The sequence below is a fragment of the Onychostruthus taczanowskii genome, unplaced genomic scaffold (genome assembly GCF_017590055.1).
Source record: "Onychostruthus taczanowskii isolate IOZ18803 unplaced genomic scaffold, ASM1759005v1 scaffold13, whole genome shotgun sequence".
Classification (NCBI taxonomy): Eukaryota; Metazoa; Chordata; class Aves; order Passeriformes; family Passeridae; genus Onychostruthus; species Onychostruthus taczanowskii.
The window spans coordinates 5,766,509-5,794,156 of record NW_024498462.1 but is presented as its reverse complement, the minus strand read 5'-3'; the positions used below and the strand labels follow the sequence as shown (position 1 = coordinate 5,794,156).

Genomic DNA, 27,648 nt, shown 5'->3' with positions numbered 1-27,648 from the left:
AACTTAATAAATTAACATATAACATGAAAGCCATGTATTTTTAAATTTAAATTGAACTGCTAAGTAACATTCAGACAAAGAAATTCACCCTTCAGATTAATGTTGGAAGAAGAAAGAGAAAGCACAAGCATGTGCACAAGCTCCTCAGCACTTCCATTCACATCCAATTACATCCTGCTGTCAATCTGACATCAGCGAGAACACACGGAAGACAGCTCGGCACGTCCGTTCCATTTGATCAGCCGACTGGGGACACGGCCTGCCAGTCAAACAGCCCCTCTTCCCCCCAAATCTCTTGAGGGGTTTGTCATCAAGTGTTCCATCTGATCAAGAGATGGGAGATTTAACTGCCTTCACATAATTCTGACCACTTTTGCTCCCTCCTTTCCTCAAGTGTTCGGTTTACCAAAAAAATTTCAATAGCAGCAGTTCAGACTTAAAGGTCAGCTCTGCTACAGTTTAATATTAGAACAATTGAAGGAAAATCATTGGGTTTGCATGTTGTATTTTTACACATACAATTCCAACAATTTTTTTCAACTGTTTAACTAATTTTCTTACAAGATCTTTATTAGATTTTCTGATATTTCCAGACATTCATTCTTCTACACTGTATTTCTAAAGGCAATTATAGAAGTTATAAAGACTACTACATTCTGTATCTGCAACAGCAAAATATAAAAATATTGGGGTTTATATCACCAAAATGCATTGAAGAAACTCAGCTGAAGATGGTGGCACCATTCCAGCTGTGTATCCCCAGAAAATAATTTTGGGGTAATCCTGCATCACTATCACACAACATTAATTAAGTTAAATAAATACTTCTTAAAACACGTACTATGCAAAAATGCACATCATGATTACCAAGGAAAGATGAAAATCTGAGACCTTTTGTCAGCATGATAGTTCCCAAGCATACAATGTGGTATCTACAAGATTTTCCATCTTGACATTTGATACAGAGCTCCCAAAGAGGGAAGTGCCACCATCATTCCAGTGCTGCACCATAGGGAATTAAGTATGAGGAAATTCCAAAGATGACCAAATCAAAAGACCTCTGTATATTGTCATGAATTTTGAACAAGTGTGAGATCCCATGATCTGGCATCAAAATTTACCAAACTTTGGGAACACAGTCACGACATGTGAAATAACTCCAGTAGCATTAGGAGCAGTTGGCTCCAACTTTTACAGCTTTAGACCTCTTCAGTTTCCCTGCCCTTTATTAATGAGAGCTGTAACTGTTGAAAATACAAAATCACTCGTAAATGGCACGCATTTTAGCAGATATTCTAGTCCCTGACTTTGAAACCTCCAGCCTGAGATTTAACCACATCGTGTTTTAATGTTTCACAAAGACACAGCCATACAAGGGACACCTGAGGAATGACAAGGCACTGACTGATACTGAAATGTGATTTCTGCTGTTGACAATTAGTGGGCAGGCACCTGCTCTTTCTTATGTGAATCACAGGTAGTGCTGACTATCCACAACTAAAACTAAATCCCTTCCGTCATCAAATAAATGGATACATATACACTGATAATGCATAGAAAGATGGTTGGGAGGCTGACTACCTAACATAAGAGAGCTCAAAGTTGTTACCAACTTTGATAGATAAATCCTGAAAAAGAAAATCAGAAAATTAAATCATTTGTATCTGAACAGATTGAAAGCCACAGGAAAAATTACCTACAGTATTGCACTGCCCATAAAAAATTGCTTCTAAAATTTTCCAGCATCTGCCTTTCAGACATTTTATTTGTGGAACAGAAGCTGCACACTGGTGACTCTCTTCATAGTAACATACCTTGGGTTCCACAGCTGTGAGCCAATGAGCTCTCCATAATTCTTGGCTCTGCAAAGGTGCTCAATCAACAATGCTCAGGAAGAGTCAAAGTAAAGAGCCTGACTGCAGCTGAGACTAACCCAAAGAAAATAAATCAAACCCAAATGGCACTAACACATTTAACCTACAGTGCCTCTGTAAACTCTGCCATGCCCTGAAGGGAAGCTTGCCATAGGCTGATATGCAGAGCTCACACTCTGTATTGCCAGAAATACTTTGTGCCTTGTTATTAAAATATTCACACAGTTGGAGGTGAACTAATTGAGCAGTGGAGACAGTAACACAGAAGGCACTTAAAATGTAATTAAGCCATGATCAGAAAAGGGACACATAAGGGAGAAAGCACTGAAAACACAGACTCCAGAGAAAACACCAGATTCAAACAAAAATGAGAGCAATTGTGTATTAAACCATGTTCAACGACATTTATATGTACTGCTAAAAGAATCTGCAGAATTCAAACACTAAGGCCACAGATAATCAGGAAAAACCACCATATATAAATTTGGTTTAGAGAACCTTCACGTACTTTAATACATGCTAAGGATACAGGTGTTTTGAGAGGAAGATGGCCCCACCCTCACCTGAGCAATTCTCAATCATGCTGGAGATCTAAGAAAAGGAATTCTATAGGAGCATTCAGTGTCTCAATTATTTTGTTTTTATTCTGTAAAAACACAGTAACTCTACTGCTGGCAGTTCTGGAAGGACTGCAGCAGCAACTGTTTCCTCTACTGAAAAACCTAGCTCACACATGCACTCACTATATTAAGGAGGGGGAAAAACCCCCAAAACTAAAAGACTTAAAACATGCAACTATAAACTATAAACGTCACAATTCTAACACATATAGCATATTCTCTTGGTAATGAACACTGTATTTTAGAGATACTTAGCGACAGTCTGCAGAATTGTCTATTTTTTGTTCAGTTTAACCATTTTACAGGGAAAAAACATATCAAAAAATCCCAGGCAAATATCCAGTTGTGCAAGGATTTTTTTCAGATCAAGAAAAAAGGAACCTTTGTAAAAAGGGCTCTTCTAACAGACAGCTCTACAGCTCTACGTGGTTAACCACACCTGAAAACCCTTTTCCATTGTTTTTTCCTATTAAATTCGTTTCATGCAAATATGCTGAGTCCAGAGTCTTCACAAAAACCAGATCCCCATAGAATGGACAAGTCACATGGGGATTTTGCCTTTTTTCACATTTTCTCCATTTAATATTGTCTCATTTCCCTACCAGCTGCTTCACCATTTCCTGAGCTGCACCATCTCGTGCTGTGTCCAATATTAGACACAGCAGTGACAGAGCAAATGGGAAATAAACAGCACAGCTGATCAGGACAACTGGCAAAGGATGCAAGCAGCACATCCAGAAGTGGTTATAAGTGAAAAAGTCCCAAAACATTAGGCTGCAGGAGCTTAAACTACTGATCTTTAAAAACACAGCAAGATCCTCGCTGACTTGACTCTGATCAGATAGAGAGAGCTCTGAGAAACCATCGTGAGTCCTATTCCAAAGAGCACAAGAAGTGGGCACTGAATTAGGAGCAGATATTTTTCAGTGCTGGCACTCCCAGCGGAGGGAGAAGGAGGGAAGCATGGGCTTGAACTCAGGGGGTCTGAACACAAGGGCAATTCAAACCTAAGCAGGATGAGCAGTGACCTGCCATGTAGCTAAAGAGAAAGTGAATACAGGACAAAGAACTATTTTTGCCAAGCTAATAAAAAGTATTTATTTGAACTAGCTTGTCAACAACATACACATTCAGAAGAGTATTTACACCCCTCAGCTGTCCCCTTCCCACATCTCCCTGCTTTTCTTCAATTCAAAATGAGGAATCAGCAGACAGGTGCTGGGACAGACACCCAAACACTGAGTGAGAAGCAGCCTGTCAGATGCTCTCCTATGGACTAACTGAAGAGATACTGGCCAGAAAATCTTACAAGTCATTATTTTCCTGTTTAATCCAGTTGTCTTCTTGCTTCGACTAGCTTACTGAAATTATAACGGACAAATTTGTTGAACATGTTTTGAGGCTAATTTTAAAGAATAATGATGCAAACATTTTAAAATTGTGCTGCATGCTGTCAAAGATATCAAGTTTGTAAACGCCTCATTTGCAAACAATCTGTTGCTGAACTCTAACCAGTTCAGACACTTACTGATCTCTTACCACTAAAATTGTAGCTATTTAGCACTTTTATTCATTTTAATAATGATAGCAATAATCCTTAGAGCATAGAAAGAAAACAGTATTTTTGTGTATTTTTATCCTTTTGTAGGACTTATCAGCCATTAAAATATATTCTACGCATATAAGTCCTCCAAAAAAGATCATAAAATTAAACTGAAATACCAGTACTTGTTAGCAACGTTATTCCACTCAATTGACAGTTGAGATAAAGCCATTACTACATACAATTTAAGGACTGAGATTTCTTTTAGTAACAACAATCTTGGAGAAAAACTTAAAAATCCTGAAATATAATGTCTGAACACTCAATTGATCACACTGGGTATCTAAACTGGAGCACCAAGGTACAGCAAAGCAGCACCTTGTTTGTGGCCATTGTGCTGTTAGCTCAGGTGAGGGACTTAGGGGAGCACATGCAAAGGGAAGTTGTAGGTGCCCTCTTTATTTTCTTAGAGCATTACATAAAGGAAGAGTTTTCTAACCCTTATGATGGTCATTTGACCCAAATCTGATAGCACAGATGATGGAGCATTATTAAAGCATGAGGAATCATAAGCTCTGTGCTGCCAAAACAGTGACAGCGATGATGGGTTGCGTGAGAAGTTTGGTCTGTGTGAGTGGAGCTGTTTGGGGATGACAATAATTACCTGTGAAATGAATATTCACCACATGGGTGAATTCAAGGCTGAATAATATTTCACTGGAGAGTTGGGATAATGTTAGGCAGAGTTGGCCAAAGCTGACACAGCTCACTTTGTACCGAGGTCTAGTGCAGCTGTATGACACACGGATGGGTGCCAGGAATTCATGAACTGGAGACACAGCCTGCAGCAGGCAGAGCTACCCCCTGTTATAGTTTGCAAATACAAGCTGAAAATTAGCTAAATAGCTTCTTTATTCCTGAATGTATGCCCACCTCTATGCCAAGAAATACATTACTGCTATTATTTCTGCAAGCAGTAAATGGCATTGAGCTACCCAACGCCAGCCCTTCCTTTTACTCCATAACTCCAAAATCTCTGTCAGAGAACACCTTCCTTTTTTAGATTAATAAAATTTTTCAGAGGCAACCATTTCTAAAGGTACAGTCAGTCTCTGCCAACTTCTTTGCGAGCAGCACAAGCCTGCAGCCAGCTGAACACCTGGCAACTGCCCCAAGAGCACAACAGCCACTACAGAGGGACTGAAGTAGAACACTTTTAATTTTTAATGTTTTCCTTCTTTATTTATTTGATGTTATCAGACTGGGGGAAAACAAACCAACCAGCCAACCCAAATGTCCAAAAAACCCCAATGAAAATGTGTGCCAAAAGTCCTCAAATGCTACCAATGAAGAAGGAAAAGTGTGGGGAGGATCCAAGAGATGCTTTAAAAACAATGAAATCTTCAATAGTCTGATCCAGCAGCTAGGGCATAAAGATGCACAAATGATTCTGTAAGTAAGGCTTTTCCATTTAATTGTCTGAAAGCAGATTAGTTTCCTAAGCGTACAATAAAAGTAAACTATTAGCCTCCATCCCTGAACACCAACACTCAGATCAATAGCCAACAATTCAACAATTAACTGCAAACTTTTAAGTAATTGCTGCTACGGTACCAGCTTAAACTCACACCTATAGGCATAATTCTCACTAAGAAGAATCATATACTCAGAATCAACAGCTCAATTACTCCCTTGAGAATCTTATACGCAAACCAAACCAATCAAATACTACAAATATTTCCTTTCCAAAGCCACTAATGACACGCTTCTGACAAAACACTACTCAAGGTTATGTATTGACATGTACACAATACATAATTTGTAATGTACTCCTTTGTTGTTAAAGAAGAAATATTATTTTATGATTTACAGTAACATGACTAGTAAAGGTAAAGGACTATTTTCATATAAAACTAGTATTAAAAACAGGCAGGCGGTTTTTCATACTTTTATCCATAAACAGACATACAAAAATTAATTTTCTCCTGTATCTTCACAGCAAAATTCTACAGAAAAGAAAGACTTAATCCAAAAACCACAGCAAAATACAAAATTTTGTGTCAGATAGTTTTTCCTAGGACTACACCCACAAACCCATAAAAATTAATGGATTCATTTATTAAGGAATTAAATAATTAGGAAATTAATTTTTAAAATCAATAAAACCCCCAAACTATCTGTGAAAATTCCTCAAGCCAAATTTAAATGTTGGGAAAGCAATGCAAACCATCAGCAGCATATTGGAACACCACCTTGGCATAAGTCATTTGTGAATGAGGATGTTTAAGTTACTGTGTTCAGCTTTAGCTTTACCTGCAGAAACAGCACCAAGCTGAAAGTTCTGCCTGTGCTAACTGGGCAGGTGGAGGGCACACTGTGTCCTTCATCACAGACAGAGGTACAGAGTGCTCTGACATTAAACTATGCTGTGCTCAATGACATCATGCAAACAGCTACTCCAGTCAATTTATTACTTTGCTTATTTTACTTTTTTCACTAGAAATCACTAAGTATTACTGAATACAGAAACGGCTCAGAACATTTGGATACACAGGAGAAGAAATGAAATATATTTAAAGGAACCAAGATATTCTTTATGTGGTTGCAGGCACAGTGGGAGGAGGAATGCTGTTTATGCAGGTGGAAATGTTTTCATCACTACTCTTACACTAAGTAACAGACACGATGACCATCCAAGATATGCTCACATAAATGAAGATATATCCAGTAAGAATGGCAGATATTTCCTTTTTTCCTTTCTCAATTGAAATGCGAGGATTTTGTCACACCATGCCCTTGTCTTCATGAATTCCGTATTTCCTTTCAGAGAGTGTAAAAGACAAATGAATTTTATAACCTTTTCCCAAGTACAAAATGAGAAAAGGAACATCAGCAAGAGGAAATTACTAATACATTTTGCACGCAACAAAGGTGAATACCTCTGGGGGCAACCACTAGTCAACATTTCTAATACTTGTCTACTTAAACTATTAGTAATTGACTCCAATTACAATGAACAACCCCAAATTTGTTCAAAGTTCACAAGCATGTGCACACACACTTCTGATTTCTGCCTTTCTTTTAATGTTCTGCATCTCCATGTATACAAAAAAAAAAAAAAAAAAAAAAATCTCCCAAGACATTTTCTGGTTATTTTTTGGACTGAAAAGTGTAAGGTACAAGATTGCTCCTTAAAATAATGCAGGTAGAACTTGTCAACACTGTTGTCAATACTACAAAAAAGCCTAGTAATAACAGTAGTACTAACAAATACTAATAGCAACAAATACGAAAACTCCAACAGAAATAGTGGAAGGAAGACACTGGGAAGAAATTATAAAAATAATTCCTGTCCCTACCTGAACATAATAATTAATTTTGTTATTTAGATCCTTTGCAAGGAAAGATCAACACAGTTCATGCTGCACTTCAGTGTTCAAAAAGTGCCAGCAGCAGGAGGTCCAGATGCCTCTCCCCTCCCAGGTAAGCAGGGTGTTTTTGGCACTTCAGTCTCAAAGACAGACTTGTCTCACTTCCACAGGCCATGGGCAGCACAACCTGATGCTGATCTTGAGCTAATAACAGATTCCTCTTCAGCCCTCCCTTGTCTGTAAAGCAAAGGGAACACTCCTGGCTCACAGGATTGGGCTTTCTTTGGCACTTCAAAATCCAAGTGTGGAGCAAAGCACCTCACATTGATAAAGTCAGTGGCAACACAGAATCCAGCTTGTCAGATACTCCTGTCTTCAGTTTTGAGAGAGAGAGGTAAGGATTTCTATAACAGCCAATTTCTGAGTACAACATTTTGACAGTCCAGTTGCTAATGTTCTTTCTCACACATGAAACTTCTGTAAAGGTCATCAATTCCAGGACATTAATATTGAATAAATCATAGGTTTTTTTACAAAATTTACCATTTACATCTGATTAGTCACAGTGCTAATATTATAATTTGAATTTGCTGGCTTCCTAATAATCTCTTGTTGACTTTCACAGCAAGTGTTTTGTATTTTGGTATGTGACTCTTCTAGGTCCTTGGACTGTTTTTCCTGGGGTTACAACTGGAACTGACTATATCAATGTTATTCAGTATTCACATGTTTTGTTATGTAACTGGTGCTTGGGGGATAGGCTGCAGTGAAAGAATTGTTCTGTTGGTGTTAAACATTACATTATTCCTTCCTGTTGTTTCAGCCCTCTGAGCTGAAGATACTTCATCCACTTGCAAAGCCTTCCTACAGAGTGATGGTCAGCAGGAAACTGATTTCAAACAGTATCCAATAAAACGGAACCTTTGAAAAGGGAGCCTTATATTTTAAATCACATTCACAGTTTATTTCACATCAAGACCTAAGTTCAGAAGAATCTGAGCCTCTTTCTCAAAAGAAAAACAAATTCAAGCTCTATATTGGTTAGGGTACACCCACTCCACTGTTTACCTAGATATGCAGCAATGTCGTCGACTCACTGAGCTACTTCTTGACAGTTCTTTATTTTGAGACATACAAAACCTTCTGACAGATACATAAATGAGAAACCCTGGGAAGAAATGTTATTTTGTTTCAGCATCTGCTCTACAAATGAAGATAAGCAAAGCAGATTTCCAGTTCCAGAAAATGACAACTCTTCTTTGTTTCAGAGAGAGTGACATGAAAGACACAGCAAGAATGAACATTAAACCAGACTGTGGGACAAGGACAGAGCTGTGTGCTGGTTTCCCTGCTCTGACACCCACTTCCTCACTCTGCCTCGATGCTTACTCCTGTCTTGGTTTAACTCTTGACATCTGCTTGGACACTCTAAAATGTTACAGGAAGAGGCTCTATTAACATAACAAGAACACTTAACAGATACAATTCCAGGTTTTGACAAACAGAATTCCAAAACATTAACTTAAAAGTTTAAGCATCTCCTGTAGATGTTCCACCAGTATTTGGCACAGGTTACTGTAAAGGCTGCCAAATCTCATAGAATCATGGAATGGTTTGGGCTGGAAGGCACCTTGAAGATCATACAGCTCCAAGCCCCCTGCCACGGGCTGGGATGGCACTCACCACGTCAGGTGGCTCAGGGCCCCTGGCTCAGCCATCCTGCCCTTCAACACTTCCGTGCATGAGTCCTCCACAAATACCTTTGTTCCTGTTACACTGGCTGCATTACTCTGCCCTTCTGATTTTTACTTTTATGATTTCTGGCATTTGACACCATGGAAAACCGGTGATTCAGAGAAGAGAATGGAAATTCAGATAGTTTGTATCTATACACTGACAAATGGATTGTTAAACTTGTGTAACATTTGGAGAATGCTTTTTTTTATTCTTCAGATGAGATTTGTTAGCAGGGGATTGGAAATGCACTGTGATCCTTCACTAGTTTATTTCCCCTCTCTGTAGGTTTTTTCCCTCACTCTTCCCCCCTCTCTTCTGATTTTTAAATCAGAAGAATTACTTAAGAGAATGAAAGTATTTTTGATCATATGAGGCATTTTCTTTTCACTGAGATGATGGCAGGTGAGACAGGATTGGAAGCAGCGTTACAGGAATGGTGACAGCAGGTTACAAGCTTTTGTAACATCTTTGTGATCTAGGAAGGGAGCACCCACTTCAGCTTCGTGGGGAAAGAAGCGTCTGCACATTCTGTTCACTCATGTATTTTGATTTGATGAAGGGAAGGAAAAGTATTCCCCCAGTGAGATTTCAAATGAAGGTACAAACATAGAGTTTTCTCACCCCACTTATTCCAGGGAGAGAAATTTCCAATTACTTGGCAAATCAAGAAAGTATATCTGGAGGGGGTCTAAACCTAAGTGCTGCTTTTCCTTTCCTTAGAGTTTGCAGGTACTCCCCACAGAGCAGAAGGCTGCAGTCCAGGAAGCCACAGGGAACTGCTCATGGCACTGTTTTTCTCTGGGAGACAATAACACCACCGTGATTAGAACACAGCCAGCCAAACAAAGCACAGCACACCAGGAATCCCTATTTGTGCAAGGGAATACTGGAGGAGACAATGCACTAAAGCTTTAGGAGTGTGGAGCCTTTTACTTTGCCTCATATGTAATTTTTTTTTTGGACAACATGAAGCTCATAAACACTCAGAGCAGATGGTGTAACATACAGCAACAGGAGATGGAGCTTATTAGCTGTCGCTTCCTTCCGCTAGTCCACAGCCCAGAAATCTGAAGGACCTTTAAATCACCCTCTACTGAGCTGAGTCCCTCTCAGGAAACAGCACAAGGGATAAACTGTGTGCCCTTACACAGACATCACTTCATTATGCTTCAAGGCTGCTCTAAAGCACACAGGTACATAACATGCTTCAGTTCTCAGAAGATTTTCTAAAATTAGCAAAAAATACTCCAACATTAAAAGTCTAAGCATCTGGCATTTGTAAAAAAAAAATAAAAAATTAACTGTTTTTACACTAACCCTGTCTAGTAACAGCATTTTACCAGAAGTCTTCTATTTTTTAAAAAATTTTCTTCACTAAATCAGAATTTAAAGGAAAGTGCTTGCAAAAATAATTGGTTTCATTTGTAACCAGCCTGCTCATAACTTCCTCTTATAGTACCCTGGAATGCTTCATTCCATTGTCCTACAAACACCTTCCACAGCAGCTCAAGGCACAGCTCTGAACTGATGCAGCTTAAAGGTTAAAAAAATTCCTTCCTTCATTAACCAATGAAGCTCATCATAAAGAAAACACAGGGAACAAGAGAAGTAACTACACCTAGCTGAAGAGTTCCAAACCACCATATTTCTAAAAGGCTGCATAGCAGTAGTTCTCTTCAGAGCATTTTTTTTCCTTTTGACATTCCTTTTCCTATCCTCAAACAAATGATCTCCCTTTCAGCTACAATCATAAAAATATGCATTTCACTGTGTGCTGTTTACATGTCAATAAACAGCCAATGTAATATATTTTCTTTTGAGTCTTTATCACATGAGTACTAAATGGCTGCCAAACATCTAACTGGCAGGTGGAGTGATAGTGAACTGTAACACCCAGTTCCACTGGCCACCAGGTTACCACAGGAACTCTTAATACCACTGGTTATATATGCCACCAGGTTACCACTGGACCTTCTTAATGGCAAGAGACTTGGGGTGCCCCCCAATAAAATTCTTCCCTTCACTTACTGCTCTTTGTGCAAGTTCATGAGCATAGACTCCTAAATTCACCCAGATAAGTGCTCCAAATCTCTACCAAAACAATGAAAAATCACTCTGCTGGCATTGGTTTCCTCTGGGAAAGCCAATGCCAGCAGAGTCCCAAGACTTGTGGTTTGTTAGTTTTTTTATTCTAGTGTTATACATAACAGATTAAGGGGAGAATCTAACACAGGCTTTTTTCACCTTTACACACCATTTAAAAACAAGGTAATTGTAACTAAAAGCACATACTACATACAGCTCAGATTCAACTCTCCACGGCCCTGGTACAGACACAAAGCAGATCTGCTGTCCTGAGTGGATTTACATAATTCTGGGATCAGAGTAGAATATGGTTATTACATAAAAAGCTTTTGCTGCTTCACAGTTGACAAAACACCACCATGACATTTTCCTGACAGGACAATTTCCTAGCAGTGCTTGTCAGCATGCTTTTTATTTATGTCTAGGACAACCAGTAAAACTGGTTTTGACTGGTCATATGATATTAAGAGTTACACATGTTTAAATCTTCCTTCCTAGTAAGCTGAAAATTGCTGAACTTTAATGCATAGCAAAACAGACCTCCTATTGCTGCCCCTCAGAAGAAGTTTTCCCTTCTAGGGAACAAAAGTGCTTTTCAGCACTGAAACATTTCTGTCGCCTCTGTATCCTCACAGTTGCTGGGATGTACCAAAGGGCAGAAAGGGGAAATGGATGGCAACAACAGAAAGCTAAAAAAGAGAGGATGAGATAGAAGTGGCCTTAGGCTGCAGAGCTTTCTCACACTGCGACCCAGGACTCTACGTGAAGTCAATGGAGTTCATTTGATGAAGACTTTGAACATTTAGCTGCATCTGTTTACCTATTGCTCCTGAAGATAATTTTATATGCGCTTTTCAGAAAACATTAATCATATCACCAATCTAGTGCTTTTGTCCACAAAAATCGTTTCCTTACTTTTTAATGGGCTAAAAGCAGAATAGGCCAATTCTTTGTGAGGCACTCTGTCATCTCCTACAATACTAGCAATGCTGATTTTCTCACACAGATTTACCAGAAATTATTTGCTGTTGGATTCTCCTGTGAGGAATAACTCCATTTTGCCTTGCCCATAATGCAGTTCAATATACTTATCCTGCCAGGAAATGAACATTTGTCTAACCAGAAATTTACTGCCATATGCTCATATTGTTAACAATCAATAAAGTTTATCATGCCAATGACTCGATCCCAGATGATTATCCTATCAGGAATTCATTCCTCTAAACTAGTGTTTTCTTACAAATCTATAATTAACCTAAAAGCCAGAAAGCTTTTCTGTACTGCCAGTATTTGGAGAGAACAGCTCCTTTCATATTTGCTTTGGTGGAAACAGAGGAAGCTGTGGGAGAAAACAGTTCTAATTATGTAAACATGTCACAAATAAGCTTGAGATGCAATCTATGTATGGTGCATCTATAAGAACTTTCCTCACAGCCAGGTCCATCAATGATTTTCCTAGAAGAGCAACATTTCTGACAACTTCTGCCAGTCCTACTCCATCTCCTTCAAGGACAAAACAGTATGCTTACCAACTCTTCCAAGAATTAATTTACTCTGTTTGCCAATATCTCCAAACTATATGATACTGGGTCTGCCAGGAATTTACTTCGTAAGATGATCTTGCAGGTTTACATATCTTCAGACAAGCAGGATTCTGAACTTCCAGTTACAAAGAAAATGCATTTTTAGATATACACATTATGTGTTTAGCACTGACTCTTCAGGAGTCAGCAATGCTTTGCCAGATGAGGCTTTTCTATCTGCTCACATTGAGTTGTTAGGCCAGTAAAATTTAGTTGGGCTTTAAACAGTTTGTGTTATTTGGTAAATCTCAAATTGTCAGATAACTGCAAGTTTCTGATGCAAGTAACACCAGACACAGAATTCAGCTGGCACTGGACTCTGTATAAAGGGCACCAGTACTAAACCTGAAGAACAGCATGTAAAAAAACTGCTTGATCGATAGATCAATTCTGCACTTATTTGGGGATTTTTTTCTTTCATGTTTTTCCTACAGGACCTGCAAAACCACCCAATTAATATCTCTGAAGTGTAATATTTGAGATACAATTTCAGGAATTGCAAGGAGTAAAAAATACTGAGACAGTTAAGTATTCTATATTTGGATACTGTTTTCATTGTTTGCTATTTATATGATCACACAGTGTTTCAAACTGACACAAAAAAAGTTTTGCAGAACACTAACAGTGCTTTTTTAATTCTGTAGCATGAACTCTTGAGATGCTTCCTTTAAGTTCATGTCAGGTAAAGTTCTGGTTTAATACAGATTGTCCATATATGCAAACATATAATACCTATGATTTTAAATAATCTTAGATTTCTATTGGAAGTTTTCATAGAAATAATTCCTCAGTATTGACATTAATAATGAAATAGACAAACGGTTTATAACAAAAATCTTGATGGAAATGGCTGAGATACAGCAATATTTTGTGCAACAAATCACATTTTACTCGAAAGCTATTTACTAAATTCAGGTGACTGTCCAGTCTACTTTACAACCTAACTTGCTTTAAGTAGCCAATTCTTTGAATTTTCATAAACATCTGAAGCGCTGATTCTTCTCACAAAACGAACTTGATCAGTACTCACACCCCTACACTCGTTCCTGTTAAAAGTTTCTCTGTACTAATTATTTTCTTCTGACATAGTTCTTTCTGACACTCCATCATTAGAGCTCCTTGGAATGCCATCTCACAGTCATCATTATCACCATGCAGGACTGTTACTGAGTGTCTGTTTCTCACCTATTCTCACACCTTTCCAGGATGAAGTTCATGGGTATTACCCTCACTGTGCACTCTGTTAATTCACCACACTCAGGGCACTATTTCAGCTGCAGCTAGAGAAGAATGTTATGCCATTAAAGAAGAGCATTACAGCACTAACTGGGGACACAACCTTTGATGCCCCAGCAGCCTTTATAGGTAGAATCATTTTATGCAGGTCTCCAGCACTGGCATGGTACAGCACTCCTTGCAGAACAGTCCCCTCTGAAAAGGGGCTGCTGTGGTTTTGCTTTTTTAATCTCTCTTTTCTAGATTCTAAAGATGTGCCAAACATCTAGAAAAACCTTGTTAAAGATTCTGATGAGGCATTTTAGAAAAGAATGGATTAAAAAAAATCCATTTACAGATTTATGGATTATTCCAGATTCATAGTTAAAACCTGAACCTTCTTCCTGGTGTTGACTAAGTAATGACCAAGAACCACCAGGAGCTTCCAGGTCCCACACTACGAAACCTGGGATCCTTTTGGAAATACTTTGCACTAGAACTGCAATCATACCTGCCTGAAGTCTGAAATTTTACACTCAGCTTTACAAACTCTTTTGCTCTTTGAATTTTGAGCACCACCAGTTTTATGTTTCAAATCCGTGCTGCTTGCCAGGCCAAATATTCAGGTTCAATTTGTGGCAGAGAAAAAGCATGATTTAAATGACTAGAAAGATGTCAGGATGAATTCCTGAGAAGCCAAATGGATAAACTTGGCAGTGCAATTACAATATCAGTTATTCCAAACTGAATTAATTACTTAAGACAAGAGAAAACTGTGATTTCTAGTACAGGTTCAACTCCATCTTTACAAATCAGTGCACATGAATAGGATTTTAAAAAAGTTTTGAGGTTAATAACACAATATTAAATAATGATATACTGACCTACACAATTCAGGGTAAGGAAACATTTAAGAGCTGCCCTGTATATTGGCAAAGTACTCTTAGAAGGTTAAGTAATTTTTCTAGAAACGTGGACATCAAGCCTCATCCTGCAGTTTGAAGCAGTAAAAGACTGTCTTTAGTCCAAAAAGAAATATACCAATGTTTGAAAAATAGAAGGTCTGAAAATTCACACAGTAGCTCATAAAAATTAATTTGAATGGAAAAAACTTGGGGCATATAACTTCAATAAAATAATCATACAACATGATTGCAAAATACTTCCCCTGGTCTGCACACGCACATAACTCATTCCTTACAGGTCAGTCCTGAATAACTGAGCTAAGTTCATGCCTGACAACTTCTTACAGAAATGCACACTAATTTGGCTATTTCTCCAATATTATTAATGTGATTGCTTTCAGAGGCAATGTTCTGGAAGAATAAATTCAGCATGACACAGAGGCTGGTTTCTGATGCCTACAGTAGAGACTGCCAGCCTTTAGACGTGCCCAAGGCAGTGATGCTGCAGCTGACAGGAATATCAATATTCACACTGGCCAGCACTGCAGAGCCAGCAGTGCCCCTCAAGGCCAAGTCCATGCTGAGGTTTTGCTCCCACAGCCACAGGTACAAGAACAAGGGAGCTGCTCTAAGGAGAGCAGGAACGTTTACACCATCCAGAGGTACAACAATACAGCCATATCTCAGTTAATTAAACTCTCATAGCATGTTCAAAATAAGGTCACTAACAACAAACAAATCTGTTTTCTAAACTATCCTCAGTTGAAATCTATGTTTATGACTTTTTCTTCCCAAAAATAGCAGTTTTGTAACTCTTTGGAGGGAATATATGCACACAGATAGAGGCAGCCAAGTATTATTACTCCCATGAATTACAGGTACATTCAGACAACACCAGTATGATGGGTGTAACTTGAAGCAGAATATCTGCAGTAAAAACCAAAAATGCTGCAATAGCTATGTAGCACAGCTGCTCCAAATTTCACATTAATTTGCACATCACAGAGAAGACAAATTTTCCATCTTCAAAAACCTTATTTTTCATTTCCTTGTAGAAAAATATAATTACTTTTATCTTCAGAAGATTGAAGAAGGCTTTTCTGAGTAAGCAGTGGGGGTCTGGGGGCAGGGTGTGTGTGTGATGTGGCTTGTTTGAGGATTTTGGGTTTGTTTGTGTGTTTTTAAATAAACACCTCAAGTTTTAGCTGCGAAGTACTGGCCACTCTTTAATGTAATTTAATCACTTCCTTGAAGAGCAGGGAGTGACTGGTTCTGGCACCCTGCTGTTGTTACCTTTGAGGGGACAGGACTCTCATTGCTTCTGACACACTGATTCCTACAAATATTCTCCCTGTCCCACCACCCTGCCTGGACTGGGGACAGAGCTGAAAGCAGCAGATAAGCCTCTTCCATGCATTGTCTACAAAAAAAAGCAGCACATGGGTTTACAGAGTCTGTCAGGAAATGCTGCAGTAAATTCTACTCATTCCTTCCATTTCTTTAGTCTTGGTCTTTAGCTTCTGTCTCCAGTCAAAGCTTTTCCTAACTTTAGTTCAACTATCATCATTGTTCAAATATTTGTCCTAATCATGCAAAAGGCTAATACAGAAACTTAACTCTTGTTTGGTTTTTTTTTCTTGCAATACTCTAATTAACTTCAGTTTTTAAATTACTGGACTATTTATATGATTAGAAATGTTAAGAGAATTGTTGTATCTGAATTAATTCACAGGCTTTGCAAGCACATGCAGAGATAGCCTGCAGCCTCAATGTTGATTTTATAGCAAAACGCACCCAACATATGCAAAGGCAGTAAATAATTAATCACTCAACATTACTAAGAAGAGTAGCTCCTACTAAAGAAAATATTTGTCTGTAGCTAGCATGTGATGATTTCTAAAATAGCAGTCAGTCCATCCTGCTGAAAAAGCACTTTATCTTCAATAAAAAAAATTCTAAATTTCTGATATTACAGGATGATTAAAAGTAGGTGAAAAGTGTGTTGATACTATGAGACTTTGAGAAAAAAATGATTGCTCCACTACTGATATTGTTTCATAATGCATAATCAGGAAGTAATAATCATAATTAGTAGATAAAATAAATTATTTACCTTGTGTGGACTGGTCAATGGCTTTTCTTTTTCTGCTATGACTGTTATAGTTAAGTCTTAGCTCTTGGCTATATTCATTCAAAGTTTCTCTTGAGTCATAAGATTGCCTTTGCTTTCCACCATCTTCACTTTCATCTGAAGAACTTGTGTAGGTTAGATCCACCTCATGTTTAACTTTTGACAGTGGCTGGTAGGGTTTGCAGTCCATCTGCTCCATCTCTGATTAAATAGGCTCAAAGTCATGAAAACAAGCAACTGGAATGCCTTAAGGAAACAGTCCTAGAAAAAAAACAACAACAATAATTCATTTCAGACATACTATATACTTTTAGGTCAAAAAGGTTCATTTTTTATTTATACAGACCAATTAAGTTTCATTAATATCACTATAATCCAGGAAAGAAACTGAATATGTAATATTTTACTGTTTGGGCTTTTTAAAATAGAATTAAAATAACAGCTTTTTGAAGGAAGAAATCAAAACCAAATATTAAACATTGTCCTACAAGACCAAGCAATAACTCTATCTTATATATAAAATATATCACAACAACTTATATTTGATACCAAAGATGGAACAGTTACTATTTCTCTAAAGGGATGTGTATTCATCTTAAAATCACATTTTAGGTCTTTTAAAATATTAAATCTAGAAAGCAGAAAGGTCACTCTTTTGAAATATACTCCTGTGACTTACATTACATGTAAACAAGAAGAGACTTCAGACATTAGTAAGCCACCATTTTTTAAAAAAATAAAAGCATACCCCATTGTTACTCCAGAAGAGCATGCAATGCTTCAGAAAACACCATTTTCTTTTAGATTTTGAGGACATTTCAACAGGAAGAAGTTTTTACCTTGCAGTACAACCCCTTTCCTTCCCCTCCATCTCCCATCTGAATTTCTGCCCACACAGGGGCTCACACAAATCCTCAATGGAAGCTTCCAAACTGCATCCTGAGTTTTGTGTATTTGTACAATGATGTTCAAATCCAATCTCCTTAAAATCACATGTACTGCAGCTGCGAGTGCTACTGAGGCACTTGTCCTGTATCCTTGCCTTCAGTAAGCTGTTTCCATCACTAAATTTGAGACAAAGTCTGGGATGAAATAACAGGGATTATAGCACAGCTTTTACAGCAGCATGGCTCACAAATTGAAACTGTTCAGTTTGGTTGTTTTTGTTGTTTTCTTTTTAGATTAGCAGATATTAATAACCTAGAAAAAATAAATGTAACCAAAAAAAGGTGCCTGTAAGCATTATTTCTAGAGGACAAAAAAGACCCACATGGAAATTCAGAGAGATTTTGCTTAATTAGAAAGCAATCTCTCACAGCTTCTTCATGATTTTAAGGTCAGCAATAGATGGAAATAAGTTTAATACTCAGTTTGATACTGGCCCATTTCCCATCTGCCACAAGGACTTTAACCCCACATACTGCCAGCTGCCAGAAGCAGTGAAAACACACAAAAGATAAACATAAAAACCCCACAGAAAGCACTTCCAAGAGAGCTAAAGAGATGGCCAACTTCTGAAAGTGTCTGAATGTTTGAGACACAGCTGGTGGTACTGCACGGTGCTCCAGAACTCCATCTCCTGCTTCTGCGTCCTTCCAATACTTTTGAAAGGATCATTTTCCTGAGCAGGAGTGGAAAACACTGCACATGATGTGAAGAGGGAATAAGGCTTCTAACATTGTAACAGAAAAACAAAACCCAGATCCGCAGAACCCTTGGAGGGAAGTGAGACAGACCATTACAGCAGAAGTAACTCAGTGGAGTGCATGCCTTGCTTTCTTTGCTTTTTCCACGTTTCAGGAGGTTATGTGGAGAAGGAGGTTGAAGGCATGTCTTTGCTTGAAAGAGTAAATCTCAGGGAGTTATATCCAGACCTTTAACCCGACATGGAATAGCCCTTCGGAAACTAATGGCACCTGGATCAAGAGTTCTAGTATCAAAAAAAAAAAACCCAAACAAAAAACAAGTCATATCTACTACTCAAAGTGGGCTTGAAAGCACCTAACTCAATAAAAAACTCTCAAGAGAGAGGCAGAATCAAAACTCTGAACCAAGGAGCTGCCAGACAGCAAGGCCAGCTGACAGCACGTCATGGGGCTGCAGCCACTCGCGCAGTGGGTTGACTGCACTGTACCCAGCTGGTGACAAGATGCTTCTGTACAAGTTCCTACTAAGCAATACTTGCTTCCCCAAAGCTATTTGCTTAAATAATTTACTGTTATTTCCCAAGATTGCCTGTTATTGCCCAAGTTCAGTGCTTGTTCTGCGAGTCGCTCTAATAGCGACAGAAGAACGCAAAGGGGCCGTGACTTGCAAGCACGGAGTTGGCTTAAAAGATGAACTGACGACTCTGTAGAAATGGTTACTGACAGGAAAAAGCCTTCCAATATATCCTGTCTGACAGAATAAATGGAGACAAAGCTACAGAAGCCAGAGGAAAACAAGGAGAAATTAAGGGCCTCTATTAAGAAGATGCAGTAGAGAAGAAATAAATTTTGCCAGGAAGGCAACAAGTGCAAGCAGCCTCGGACACAGGCACCGCATCCTGCTTTCCAAAGTGCAAAACCATCAATCTGACAAATTTGGCTCATTACTCAAACAAACAAAAAACCCCCACAAAACCAAAACACCGAAGCTCCCCCTAAAAGATGCTGTGCATCTATTTTGTGGGAGATTTCAAGTGATTTTTTTTTTTTTAAAACAAGTAATAAAAAAATTATTAGGATACACAGATACCCATAAAACTTAAGTTGCAGTAAACAACTACTTAAGGAAGATCTATTTGTATTCTTTTAAAACAAGGTTTAATAACCAAAGTCTTTAGTTTGTGAGGACTGTTTGTAGCAGGAATATATTTAATGATCTTAACCAAGGCAGCAGACAGATGAAATGATTTAATGTAAGCAATCAATACTAATTACATATTCCATGTATTCTCTTTCACTGTGCCTTCTTATGTAAAGGATGTGCATTTTTTCAATTGTAAACGAATGAAACACACCCTTAAAAGCTATAATTTTCATATGCCTTATTATATAAAGACAAAGATGACTACAAAATATGACCAACTTCTGAATACCCCAACACTCCAGTGCCCCTGCTCAGGGATGCTACTGCTGCCATTGCTGCATGTGCCCACACTTGCAGCAGCAGGGGGCAAGGCCCTGGCACATGCTTTGGCCACAGCTCAGCTTTTCCCACTGTAGCTCTGGCCACCAAGCACATCAGCACCAGGCTGGAATCCCCATCGTCTTCAGTGAGCTCTGCACAGACCAGAAAGACCCAGCATGAAGTTTATACCCTCGGTGGTGGAAGGGTATGGACACAGATGTAATGCAGGCACATCCCAACTCACCTACTCATTCACCACCTGAGGAAGAAAACTTTCAGCTCACCTGCCCAAGTCTTCCCTCCCCACACCAAAACTGAAAACTCAGCAGCACTAAAGGCTCACACAAGGACTAAAGATCCAGCACCAGAGCATGGAATGTCACAGGAAACTTTGGCTTCCTTTCACACAGGGACTAGCTTGTGCTTTCCTTTATTTTTGCTTAGGGCATTAGTATCTTCATAAACCCACATCCACCTGGGCCTGCCATGAGAGCAGGTGATAAATAATTTTCAAGAACTGGAAAAATACTTCATAAAATTTTTCATCAATAAATGTTTTTATGCATCAGAAACAACAGATCAAATGATCAAGCTTTTCTACAGTAAGAAATTCAGTTAAATTTAACAAATGATGGTATGGTACATTAACCTGAATTTAAACACTGGCAATCAAATACTTCAACTTCATTTCATATTTTGTTTGGAAAAATACAATACAGTAAGCAACTCAAAATGCTGAAATAGGGCAGGAGTATGAAAAATACTGCCTGGATGCTAACACAGGCTTCTTCAAATAACTGGCCCTCGAGTAACTAAACAGAACACCCAGCCAATCAATATCAAGTTGACCTTGTCAGCAAAATGATAAAGTCTCATAAAAGCTTACAGTTCCTGTAAGTGACCTTTCTATGAGTGTCTAATGCTCTTCTCCTCACAAGTAGCACTTTTTTGCCCTTTCCATCATTGTTCTGTTATTGAAAGGTTTCACAAAATATGTAATAAAAATACAACAGAAAAATATTACATGTTTATTATATACACAGACATATAAATATAAAAAAAATATTTAGGCACTGGCAATTCTGAATCATATTTTAAAATAGATATAATATGCATCTTACAGTCAATTTTGAAGAAGAATGAACAACTAATAGCTTAAATTCACAATGAAATACCTTTGCAAGTTCTATTGGATAGGAAAATACCACTCTTGAAGTAATGGAACTAACACAGGCATATGTAGGATTTTTATGTATGATTTGTGCAACCTTCTAAGTGCACGTTGTACATGTTACCAGAAACTATTTTCACCTTCCACTTACATCAAGATCCTCTCCCTTCACGCCCCTACCTCCCTGTTCTGCTCAGATCAGCCTTCCTGCTCCAGAGCTCAGCAAGGTTGAGGTAACTGGTTATGAGGAAGGCTGGGCTGAGGCTGTTTGCAGAGCCCATCAATGGGTATTTGAGAACAAAACTCAGTGTGTGCCTTTCCACTGCACAGAGGCTCTGCGCTCCAGTACAGCCCCAGAGACCACGTTCCTGTAATAGTGCTTTTTATAAATTCTTAATAGGCTGCTCTGATAGGGTGCCCATTTAATGAACAAATTTCTGTAGTGATTACCCACCATCAGCCCCATCAAATCACCAGTGGCACACCCAGGTGGTTTCCAGTAAGTCCAGAATTATTTAGAGAGGTCAGGTTATGGCTGCTAATGAGTATCATATAGCTGAACAGGGTCCTCCAGAAGCACACAAGATCAAAAACATGAAAAAGTGTAACCTTTGTTGGCCTCAGCTAATCATTATGCTTAATACTCAGATATTCCAGACTATTTAGAATTAAAATGTAATTGCAATTATAATGCTAAAATATAACCAGGGAACTGTGCTCTTTCTCTCCTATATTTCTTTCCTTTCAACACTACCCTTATCTGAAAGCTACCGTTTGCTTATTGCCTTTTCAGCCCAGTAGTTTCTGAAAATGAACTGCTAAGCAGCAATATCAGCTCTGGACTGCTGAAGGCAAAAAGAACTGCACCTTTATTCTGCAGGTCTTTCTGAAATACAAAACTGTAAAATATGAAAGGCAAAACAGAGCAAACACTCTTGATTTAAACCTTTGAGAAATGCAATACCAAGAAGAAAAGTAAAAACATTCTGACCTTGTACATACCTTCAAAAAATTTACCCCTCAAATATTTGTCTAGAGATTATAAACAAAGTCCCTTTAAATTCAGTCTTACAGAACACAGCAAGGAAGATACCAGCTAAAGGAGCTAAGCAGCATTAGAGGAGGAAGAAATTATGTTTCTATGTGATACACCAAATTATATATTATGAAGAAATATAGAAAATCTGCCTAAGTCTGGAGGATGGAAGGAAAAACCTCATACTAAAATCAAGAAATAATGCAATCCCTAGAAGATCGACTGAAGAAACAGAATTGGAAAAAAAACCCCAAACCAAATCCTACCAAAATTGATGTGAACATTTTCTGTGGTTCATGAAGTATTAACACATCAAAAGATGTTTGAAAATGACATAAGGATATGGATCAGTAGGTAGAACATGTCCAGTGTTTATCAGGGAATGAGTGAGACTGCAAAATGTTGAGACATTGTGTTATTCCTGCAGGTGGACTACATAGCACCTCTTAAGAAGAGCAGATTTAAACAGATAAAAGATGACAATCTTAGAATATGTTTTTTAACATATCATTCTAATTCAGCTATGTAGATACAAACTAGAGTTTTCAGGGCCATGCTATGGGTTTAACACACTCCCTAAAAATGTGCTCTTTTAACTTTTGGATGGATTACACTGGCTCATACATTTACATGTCATTGTGATAGACGCAAGCACAATAAGGTTCCTTTTCACATTTAATCATCTTCATTTAGAATTAGTCAAAGTCTAATTTAATTCTAGTAATTTAGTGTTGTCCGTTGCATCTCAAGTTTCAGAGAGCAAACATTGCAGAATAAAATTGTGAAAAAAGTCAGGTTGTTGCAGTATTTTGTGGCATATGGCAAGACTGAAAGTGATCTTAAAAACATACGTTATGTCAGCTACTCAACTGTGCTACAGAATTCTTGTCCAACACGTGCCCTTCACTTTACTTGGAGAACTGCCACTGCGTGTAAGAATCACACAAGTCCCTAATGTTTTCTTCTGGAAACTCATCATCTGATGTTATTGAGATTCAAGGACAAAAGCTCAAGTTCTACTTCTGTGGTACAAACTACCTTCAGCATTCAGGGTGATACATCCTGGACAGGTTCAAAGTATCTCCGGAGCACAAAGACTTTCTGAAGAGCTGTACTTTAGGAAATACTATTGCTAATTATATCGCAGAATAACTCATAGTGTGAACATTTTTTTCATTTAAAAAAATGGAAACACCGTGAACAGTCTCCTACCCTCTCAACACTTCAACTAAGAATGCTAAAGAACATGAAAAAGTCTGGGCTTAAGTAAACTAGCCAAGTGCTTAATATCTACAGATTTAGTCCCTAACACATGGTCAAGTCCTTTACTGCCTTTTCAACTTAATTCCTAACTATATGGTAGTGAAAATACAGGGAAAGAGAGGAAGGAAATCTGGTCTATATGAGAGTGTGGTTTGAGATTACAGGACTATTTCAACACAGATCTCTCAGAACTGCTTTTTTCCTCCAAGGAGGAAATGTGGTCAAAGCTGAAAATTTTGGAGTAAAAGACATTTTAAGAAGATAACAGGACTGAAGAAAAGGAATGTTCCCCCTCACATTCAAGAATGCCTGGGACAACTAAGCTCCCTTGGGCTGTACAGGTAATTTCCAGTACATCCCAGGCACTTCCTTATACTAAACACATCCACATGAAGTGTTGAAATGCTTGCCAGTGGAAGCTCAGCTTGTTCTCCACTGTTGTAATTACTGCTCTGTTGACAAGAGCATATTTTTGCACTGTAAGGACCTAAAATTAGAATACTGCACTTAGTAGCTGAGTTCTATGAAAATACAGTTCAATGTTGGTGTCTTCTGAACTAAAGAGGCAAATACTATCAACATAATTATATCCATACCTGTATGTGTGAATATATACGTACCTACACTGCTCTAACTTATCTAACAATAATAAAATAGTGAGGTTTAATGCACTTGTGTATATGCAGGTAGGAAAAATGGAATGTTTGTTTCATCTAGGAATAACTTTGGAAGGTACACTGTTTTAAACTGTGTGCACTGGCGCTTGGCAAGTAGCATTTGTATGTGACAAGAAAATTGAATGTGCTTTGGTTATTTTTTGATAATGCAAATTGGCATAGCCATCAAATTGAGATAATTATTGTCTCTTTTCCAACTGTGTGCCTAATTAAGAAGGCCCAGTAAGGCTTAATTAGCAAAAAAGCAATTGTTAAAATCAGGTTTAGCTGCTCAGAGATTACAAAAATTGAAAATTACATGTTCTGTATAGATACTATTAATTTTTTGAGATACCAATTTAAATTTTATATCACAATAAGCTTAGCACATGAGAATAATTTACAACACATGGATACCATGGAACATCTAAACCGTAATTCAAATATTAGATTTTCACTGATACCAGGATGCCCTGGCAATGGTGTTTAAAAACATTCAGCTGACAATTTTTTTCTTCATGTTCACTTCCCCTGTTTTTAATTAGAATAATGGAAGTCTTCTTTAAGCAAACTAGACATTCACCAGAGTATATATGGACTACCAAAGCATATGAACAAGTCTCATTATCATGACGTTTGATGAGAGAAAAGATTTCACCAGTTGACATCACAATAAACAAATTTTCCTGGTAGATTTTTTTGGCCCCGGGCATTAGGAGTTGTTGTGGTAGATCTCATGGGGCCTTAGCAGTTTTCACTTCCCTTTGCAAAATAAAAAAAAGAAAATCACCTACTAAAAATCTCTGACACAAAATGCTGACCCCAGCTCCCCCCCTCCAGGTAAAGTTTCCTAACAGAACACATTATCTTAAATATTATCAGTATCTCTTTAGCATTGTCCATCTCTCAGATTTGATATGGCTTATTCATATTTAGATTCATGACCTTTCTGGGGCAATTTACTTTTTGGTACATTCTAGGATTTCTAGAAGCAGCTCTGATTCAGCAACTTGTTTTATTTCCAGCAGAGGCTCACAACGTTGGTGCACTTACAGAAGGCATATGATCTATAGCTCAATGTCTTGCAAGATTCTCAATTAAGTTATCACAGCAGCATGATGAACTTTTATGAAACCACCGTTATTTACTGCACACAGAAAGTGATCTTTTCAGTCTTTTCCAAAATAGTTTTCTTAACTTCTGTTCTTCTAACTCTGGGAAAAAACACCATCAAGTATTATGCAGTTCTGACATCACCCACTAAGTTAAAACTTGAAAAGCATTTCAAGTACTTTTTGCAGGAAGACCTGACTACTGCCTGACCACAGGACCAACATCTGCTTCACCTTCATCTGAAGCATCGCTCGGGTTGCTATTTGTGTGAGTGACACCATCATGCTTGCGAAGTGATCCTTCTGTTCCTTTTCTTCTTGCTTTGATGTCTGTCAAAGTATTCAGTGTCTTCGAGTGCCATTGTTCTGACAAGCAGACCCTCCCAGTAGACTTGTACTATATCCTGTGACTCCCAGAACTGCTATTATTTGAGCTGGTGTCAGATTGATTTTCTTTCTGTTCATGATAGTGCTATGATCTTGCAGAGTTGAAATTACTGCTGATTTATGCCTTGATGCAACCCCTTGAGAACTGGCTTGTATCAGCATGTCACCTATGAAAAGGTACATTGGAATCCTTTGAGATCTTTTTAGCGGAACCTTTGTTCTCATTTCAATAGAGAATCCTTTGTAATGAATGTTTGCTAGAAATTTCTCCTGCAGGTACCAAGAGTCTTCTGCAAACTGGAAGTATATTATGCATCCATCCATTTTCACCAGTCTGTGAAGCCTTCTTGGCAGTGATTATTTTAAGCTGTCCATCCAAAACTTCACAGTTTTTGCAAACTAACTATACCATTTTCTTTAGTACTCTATAAAGAAAATGCAAGTAGGGCTGGCACTGAAGAATGGGGCTGTTTCCCAGCTGTACTCCTAAAGGCTCAGCTACATCTGGGAATGTAAGAGACTACAAATACAAACATGCCTCTAGTGTGTTTGAGGAAGACTACTGCCTTTTGTAGCCAGGACTTCTTTCATTTAGACTCTAGAACAGCAAAGATAATTATTGTTTAAGCATTGTTCACATTTTTACATATTCTGCCTCACATATTCTGCATCACAGTTTTTGCACTCTCATCACAAGTAGCCTCTTGATTACATCTTTGTAAGCTATTTAAAAAAAACCAGAGGGAAATAGTGTCTTCTGTAGAAATACAAAAACAGGGAAGCACTGATCTTACATTCAATTCTAACATGGTAAACTGCAGTTGAAAAAATCTTCCTGCTCCTACCATCAGTCTCTGAGAAACGAATTTTTATTATTTTTTACTGCTGGTAGAGCTTTTTACCCATGCCTTCTTTCAGTGTTAAGTCCTTCTGGTACAGATACTGTCCTTTCTCCTACTTTAGGCTATGCTATCCCCAAAATCCTTTTCAAGAGGGACTGAAGCAGCCATTTTCCTTTTGGAAAAATGGCTAATTTTCCTATTCTGCAATTCCAGTTCAAAAGTAAATGGGACTTTGCTGCAACTTCTTCCCACTAAGCAAGAACAGAGGTATGTAAAAATCAAGCATGCTTCTGTCTGAGTGCTGGCAAGAAGATGAACCTTCAGAAAATATCAATAGCCTATGAACCCCAGGGACTGCCAAGGGAGAACAGTGTGACTGCAACCACACTATGGGTACAAAAAATTGGAAAAAATAAACCATGCCACACTTCTGTGTTTCAATGAAGTGCTCGAAATTCTCAGCTACTTAAGCTCTTCAACATCAAATATGTTACTAGCACTATGACCACCCTACATGGCAAGAACACAGTCTCCTTAGCACCTGTACAATGACTCCTTTTAGCTCAGCCTCCTTTCTGCATCTGGGAAGTCACAGCAAGGAGAGACAGAAGGTTGAGATAAAATGCGACTCTTGTCTGTTGTTTTTATATATGTGTACACACACAGGCACACATATTTCCATACTAGCTGCGTTTAAAAAAATAGAATCATTATCCTTGTGGATAACAATTTTGCCCCTGCTAATTCTATTTACATTGGGAGCACAGTAGTGTACATTTAACGTGAAACTGTGTTTCTCTCATGAGCAAGGAAAATGTCACTTTCCTTTCCCACAGCACCAAAAGACTCCTTTTACTGTCACAGAACACAATTATATGTTAGAGCTCTGCTGTCTCTTTCCAGCCAACAAGGCAAGAAAATGACCTTTCTTTAACCTATGGATGAATCACATTATGCTTGGTTCAGTGGATATTCTTTTTTATATTCTCCCACATCAAATACATCC

General features: G+C 38.2%; 1 protein-coding gene across 2 annotated transcripts in view; it reads right to left on the bottom strand.

Annotated features, from left to right (window-relative positions):
* TENM1 (teneurin transmembrane protein 1) overlaps positions 1–17,263 on the bottom strand; it is a 227,078-nt gene extending 209,815 nt beyond the window's left edge. For both annotated transcript variants that reach the window (XM_041396472.1, XM_041396471.1), the window contains exon 1: positions 17,047–17,263. In XM_041396472.1, the coding sequence (XP_041252406.1) occupies positions 17,047–17,263 (217 nt within the window). The remainder of the gene's footprint in view (positions 1–17,046) is intronic.
* Positions 17,264–27,648: the final 10,385 nt, after the last annotated feature.